Source organism: Cavia porcellus, unplaced genomic scaffold (assembly GCF_034190915.1).
Source record: "Cavia porcellus strain 051 isolate PalLab524CR breed Dunkin Hartley unplaced genomic scaffold, mCavPor4.1 scaffold_17, whole genome shotgun sequence".
Lineage (NCBI taxonomy): Eukaryota > Metazoa > Chordata > Mammalia > Rodentia > Caviidae > Cavia > Cavia porcellus.
This window is the reverse complement of record NW_026947500.1, coordinates 51,043,642-51,050,428: the sequence shown is the minus strand read 5'-3', so window position 1 is coordinate 51,050,428 and position 6,787 is coordinate 51,043,642. Positions and strand designations below refer to the sequence as shown.

The following is a 6,787-nucleotide window of genomic DNA, read 5'->3' as shown; positions in this document are numbered from 1 at the left end:
GACTCCCCTTCCAGGGTGCAGGGGTCAGTACAGGGAGGTCAACAGTACAGAGATCCAAGTTTTCTGGCACACAGACTCTGCAAAGGATGCGTGCAGAACTCAGGGTTTGCCTGCCGCTGCTTTTCACAGTAAAAGCAGCTACTGGAGGTGGGGACATGGGAGAGGGCGTGTCCATGTTCTTCCCTAAAAGGCTTCTTCCCCAAGTGCTACTGGGGTGCAGGCCTCAGGCTGGGACAAGGTGTCTGCCTTGGGCATCCTGGTGCGGGTGGCCGCACCTCCAGTGTCCACCGTTTGTAAGGAATAAAATAATCCCAGCACTTGCACGCAGGAGGGTTGCCAGGAGTTCAAGGCCAGCCCTAGTTACAAAGAGAGATCCTGTCTCAAAAAGCTCATAGATAGACAGCCAGATGTAGTTGTGCAGGTCTGTAATCCCAGCATTTGGGAGACTGAGGCAGGAGGATCACCAGGAGTTCAAAACCAGCCTGGGCTACTGTCACACACAAAACACAAAAAGCAAACAACAAACAAGCCAAAGGGAGGCTCCAGGGCTGTCTCCCGGCTTTGCTTGTTCCAAAGGCACCCAGAGGGCATTCACTTCCCAAGCTGGGAATGATTACACGCCCACTCGCGTTAGAGGCGGGTAGAGGCGGGGCACGAGTTCAAACCGAAGGTGCTGTCTAGCAGCAGGTTCCGCGGCAGGCGTCTGCGATCCGGGACCGAGATGTCGGCGAGCAAGCGAGTGGCGAAGGTGAGGGGCGCTCTCCCCTGTTCCCCGTCCCTCAAGGAGGCCAGAGTCTACGACCCACTGGAGCCAGGGGTGGGGATGCCGGGAGCCCAGGCCCCCTCCCCCCACCCCCGCATCACCCTCCGCCGCATCCCCCCCTCTCCTGCCCAAAACGCTTTCGGTTTTACTTCTGCGGAAACCTGTGACCACAGTCTGGGGTCTGTGGGAGAATCGTTCCCTAAGCTGGGAAGTGGGGACAGAGATAAAAACCCCCGGCTGCGGCAGGCAGGGTGTCCCAGGCTTGTGGTCCCCGCCCTGGGGAGGCTGAGCGGGGGGATCTCTGGAATTTGAGGCCAGCCGGAACTTCATGATGAGACCTTGTCTTACTCCCCCACCTCCCGACCCCACCAAGAAAAGAAAACGCCCTGGTTCCATTGAGCTTTCGGTGCTACCAGGGACATAGCTGGAAACACATTGGAAGGTGGGGCGGGCGATTCCCTGGGAAGGTGGGGGGTGGGGGTGAAACACCTGGTGCGCCAGGACGCGCCTTTGCTTCTAGTTTCGGTTCCTCTAAGTCAGGTGATTTCTATCACTGACCTCGCAGCCCCTCCCACAGTCTTTGTCCAGTTCTGGGCTTGGTTCCTGCCCGGTCCTAGGCTGCAGCATCTGGAGGGTCCCTCCAGCCTGGGGGATCCTGGATCTCGGACTCTACACTAGCAGAGTCTCCTCTATGAACATGGCCTGCCTCTGAGGAACTTTGGAGGTGTCCCAACCTCCTCCTTGCTAAACTTTAGGGCCAGAAAATTGTTTTCTTTTTTTTCACTGCTGGGTTGGAGCCAGAATCTGGCTCCTGCTAGGCCAGCACACACCACTGAACTACAACTCACCGCTGGAGCCAGAGAGGTTTTTGTTTTGTTTGTTTTGTGTAGCCCAGGCTGGCCTTGAACTTACTATACAGTTCAGGCTGGCCTCGGACTTGTGGAGATCCTCCTGCCTCAGCCCCCTGAGTAGTGGGATTACAGATGTGTACTGCACTCTCTCGGCTGGCCCTGCAGCTCTTGTAGGATGTTTACAGGTCTCTGGTCTTACTCACTAGGGTCTAGTAGCACTGTTCCCATGTTGACAGAGAGAAAGGCATCAGGAGGACACAGTCACCCTGGTGAGAAGCACTGCCCAAAAGATGCGGACCCGCCCTTGAATGCTTGCTACCCCCTCCCTAGTCTCAGGACGGGTCTCTGAAATGGGTCCGGTAGGAAACAGCCACAATGACAGGAGGGAAGTTCCTTGGGCTCAGACTGTTTAGCAGGGTTTGATCCACAGCGCTGGCTCCAGGCAGGACCCTCCTGGCAGGAGGGCCTGGCTGAGTGCAGCTACTCAGCTCCAGGAGCCACTGCTGTGGAAGGCAGAGCAGGGAACCAGGAGCAGTCCCAGGACCACGGCTCCCCAACTCCCCGAACCCTGATGCACCCGGAGCAGGCTCTGTTCCTAGCTGACAGGTAGGGAGTAATGGGCACCGATTCCTTGGTCCTCGAGTTTGAGAGGGGACCCTGTGCCACCCGGTGACCTCCACATCACAGCTGTGGCAGGCCCTGAGGAGTCCTTTGGGAAGACAGCATTCGGCTTCATTTTTCCCTAATATAGTTGACCATAGAACCCTCCCTTGTAGTGACTGATGAGGGGCACCAGGATGCCTCTCCTTATGTATCACAGAGGACTTCTATTCATCCCACATGGCCCAGCTCCCAATGTGCATCCTGTGCTGCCTTCTCCTAACCTGACCCACATTATCCACACAGTCACCCCAGGTTCTCTGCACTTGATCTCAAGTCAGAGTTCAGCACAGTACGCGCTGTGTGTGGCTGTTTGGAGAGTTCAGTGGTGTCTGGGCAAGGGGCCTCAGGTCCTGGCTGTGGTGTAGACCTCTCCTTCCCTATCCCTGGTACACAGAGAGGAGGGGCAGGGGCCACCTGCTTTGGGGTGCTTATGGCCTGTGAGTACAGCGGATGTTTTTGGGAGGTGGAGGTTTGAGACTTTATGGGAAGAAGAAAGCACTAAGCACTTTGCTTTCAGGAACAAAGGTCCTACACATTTATACCCCATCTATATCTGAGAGGAGCTGGGCCCAGCATTTCGGAGGCTGAGGCAGGAGAATCATTTGAAAGTTCAAGATCAGCCTGGGCTACAAAGTGAGCCAAAGGCGAGCCTGAACTGCACAGTGAGACCCTGTCTCAAAAAAAAAAAAAAAAAAAAATCTGAGAGAAGTCAGGCATGGTGGCCCAGGCCTGTAATCCCAGCATCTGGGAGGCTGAGGCAGGAGGATCTCTGCCAGATGGAGGCCCACCTGGCTCCATAGTGAGACCCTGCACCCCACAGGAGCTGGAAGCCCTGCAGCAGGAGGCACCCCCATACTTGCGGAACCTGCGCAGAGAGAATGCCAACGTCCTGGTGTGGCACGTACTCCTCCTGCCTGTGAGTGTCCCTGGCTTGTGGCTTTGGCGGGGGTGGGGGTGCTCTTGGGCAGTGACTTGGGCAGGGTGTGTGGGTGGGGACCCAAGTGGGGACCACCCTTCACCAAGGCTGTCATTGGGGAGGACCTTCGCTTCCAAGCCCAGGCAGGCAAATCATGATGCCAAAGGTTATAGACTTTGTAGGAGACAAACCAACAGCCACTAAGCCCCACAGAAGTCCAGGGCAGCCAGGTCTAAGGAGGAGGAGCCGGGATGCTGACCAGTTCCTGGAACCTTGGGTTTTTGAGAGGCTGAGGCAGGAGGATCTCTTGAGCTCAGGAGTGGAAGGGTGGCCACAGCAACACATCAAGAACCTGTCTCACCCAGAGAAAAGAAAGAATTAAAAATCTGGGCATGGTGGTGCATGCCCGTAATCCCAGCACTCTAGAGGCTGAGGCAGGAGAGTAGCCACAAGTTCCAGGCCACCCTGAGCCTGGAACAAAATCTTGCCTCAAAAGTTAATTAATTAATCAATTAATTAAAATAAAGGAAAAAGAAACACATCATATATATATATATATATATATATATATATATATATATTTTAATTGGTACCGGGGATTGAACTCACAACCACCTGCTTGCAAGGCAGGTGCTTATACCACTGAGCTAAATCCCCAGCCCCATATATCTTAATATTTTTAAAGAAATAGTGCCTAACTTCTAGGTTATCCTGGGTGGTAGACTCTGCTCTTTTAAATCATATAAACCTGGGCTGGGGACATAGCTGAGAGGCACAGAACCTGCCTGGCAAGCACAAGGTCCTGAGTTCAGTTTCCAGTACTGAAAAAAAAAAAAAGAGAAAAACTCATATAAACCTATATATATATATATAGGTTTACATCTCCTCTTCTGTCACAGAGAACTTTTATTCATCTCACATTATATGTATGTTTTTTCCCTTGGTTAGACAAGGTCTCTTTATGTAGTTCAGGCTGGCCTTGAGTGCACAGTGATCCTCCTGTCTTAGCCACCCAAGGCAGAGATTATAGGCATGCATCACCATGCCTGGCTATTTTCTTTCTTTCTTTCTTTTTTTTTTGGTCTTTTTCATTTTTATCGGTACCGGGGATCGAACTCACGACCGCCTGCTTGCAAGGCAGGTGCTTATGCTGCTGAGCTAAATTCTCAGCCCCTGGCTATTTTCTTTTAAAGGTCTTATTTCAGGGAAATCATCATTACGTGTTGACAGCCAAGACCGCTGACTCTACTGCCCTGGCTTCTGCTCAGTATTTGTTAGTCTCCCTCTGAAAGTAGTCCTCCCACAGGCCAGTTTGTCCTCCGGGGATAAGGGACTAAATTCACTTTCCTTGGGGAATTCAGTGAAGACCTTTGGGCTTTGTGTAGCCGGAGCTCTTCAGAGGAACGAGGGAGGAGGAAATGGTGTCCTCCTGCTCGGAGTGGCCTGGCCACCACCTTCTGTCTGTGCTGACCCGTGGTCCAGGCACATGGAGAAAAGCTTGACTCAGGTCCGCAGGGGGCCGATGTCGCAATTCAGGGACTGGGCTCTGGGCCAGGGCCTCAGGGAAGAGCTTGAAGGATGCAGTCACCATGGAGACCAGCTCTGAGCCAGGGAGTGAGGAGACAGGGCAGGAGAAGGGTGATGGGAGGTCAGAGCCCCCCCTCCATTGATGGGCGTGAGACGGAGGTGCAGGGGACCCACAGTCCCCGAGAAGCTGAGTCTGTGTCCTTCAAGAGGGCCCCGTGGTCACTCCCTGGGCACGGTGGTGACAGCTGGGGACAGCAGTCGCTCTAAGTCTCCACTCCATGGCTCCCACCCCACAGGAGCAGCCTCCCTACAGCCTCAGAGCCTTCCACCTGCGCCTTGACTTCCCCAGGGAGTACCCCTTGCTGCCCCCCACGGTGACCTTCCTCACCAGGATCTACCACCCCAACGTGGATGAGCAGGGCCGGGTCTGCCTGCCGCTGCTCAGCAGCCAGAACTGGAAACCTCACACCAAGGCGCGCCAGGGTGAGTCTGGCCGCTGCGGAGCTAGGGACCCCTCAGGGAGAGGACAGAGGTGGAAGGGCCTCGGCGAGGCATGGCGGCACACCCTGAGTCCCAGCTTTCAGAGGCCAAGGCAGGAGGACGTGGATCTGCAGGCTGGGGTGGGGGTGGGAGTAGGGGACTCAGGTAGGCCTGGGGAAGAACAAGCACCCGGCTGCAGAGCAGATGCATCTTAGTTTTGTGGTGCTGGGAGGCGGTACCGATAGCCACGGCTTCAAGGAGGAGGCCTGTTCGGCTCACAGTTTATAGAGGGTTCAGTCTATGGTCGCCTGGCTCCAAGGCAGAGGGGTCTGGAGGTGAAGAGCTGCTCAGGACTAGGTTCACCGGAAGTAGAGGGCCCAAGGGCGGAGCCAGGGAGATGAAACCTTCCAGGCCACGCCCCCGGGACCCACCCCCAACAGGAAATCAGCTCTGAGCAGCCTGCAGCCACCTTTCCGACCCAGCCTAGGGGATGTCTAGACAGGAGCCGTCACAGAGCATGTGGTGGAGGAGGCCTGGCCCCTTTCCTGGGACTCAGTGCCCAGAAGGGTGAGAGCACAGTGATGACCGCCATCACTTCATCCTGCACTTCCGCCAGCCCCGAGGCAGCGCCCTCTCTGGTCCCAGGGAGTGGAGGGAACACTGAGGCACAAAGAGTGGGGGGACAGGGGGCAGCGTGTGGCAGACAGTGTCCAACAGAGCTTTCCACAGCACTGCCCAGTCCAGCAGTCACAGGCCACATGGGGCTAATGCGGCTGAGGAACTGAATTATTATTATTTTTTTGAGACAGGGTCTGGCTATGTAGTTCAAGCTACTCTTGAGTTTATTATGTATCCCAGGCTGGCCTCAAACCTGTGGTGATCCTCCTGCTTCAGCCTCCCAAGTGCTGGGATTACAGGCATGAGCCTCCACACTTGGCTGGCTCATCACTGTTGATAAGTGAAGATTATGTGCAGGGTAGGGGGGGCAGGGCAGCCATTGCCTTGCTCCCGCCCGTCTGGTCACCCTGATGTCCTGCCCACCCTTCTCCCCAGTCTTGGAGGCCCTCAGTCTCCTGGTGAACAGGCCGAACCTGGAAGAGCCCATGCAGCTGGACCTGGCGGAGCTGCTGGCACAGAGCCCGGATCTGTTCTGGAGGAGGGCTGAGGAGATGACGCTACAGTTTGGGGAGGACCGGCCTTCCTGATCATACCCATCCTGCACTTGATGGGCTACAAACCTCATGGACTGCAGGCCCCTGGCAGTCCCCTGGCAGTCCATCTAGGCTCCTCTCTCACCACCAATGTGGAGTCTATGTACAGGTGGGAGGACATGTGTGAGGTGTGTGGACTCGCCCCCCCCCCCCCAGGCATGCAGAGCTTCCCCCACCCTGGTCTCCACTGAGCCCACAGTTTAGACTGAGGCACCAGGGTGGGCGGTGGAGGGGGAAGTCAGGGGTCTGGGTGGGAGCAGAGGCATGGTGGTGTTGTGTTTCCATGTGAGGGACTGAAGTCCCCGAAGCCCTCAGGTGTAGGCAGATGTTGGCACCAAATCACCAATAAATCACAAAATAAAGACTCCAACCTCCA

At 55.6% G+C, this 6,787-nt stretch overlaps 1 protein-coding gene across 1 annotated transcript; it reads left to right on the top strand.

Annotated features, from left to right (window-relative positions):
- Positions 1–593: 593 nt before the first annotated feature.
- Positions 594–6,787, top strand: Ube2l6 (ubiquitin conjugating enzyme E2 L6). The gene is made up of 4 exons (XM_003464222.5): positions 594–748; positions 3,098–3,193; positions 5,017–5,203; positions 6,254–6,787. The coding sequence occupies exons 1-4, from the start codon at positions 722–724 to the stop codon at positions 6,403–6,405; spliced, it is 462 nt and encodes a 153-aa protein (XP_003464270.1). The 5' UTR covers positions 594–721; the 3' UTR covers positions 6,406–6,787.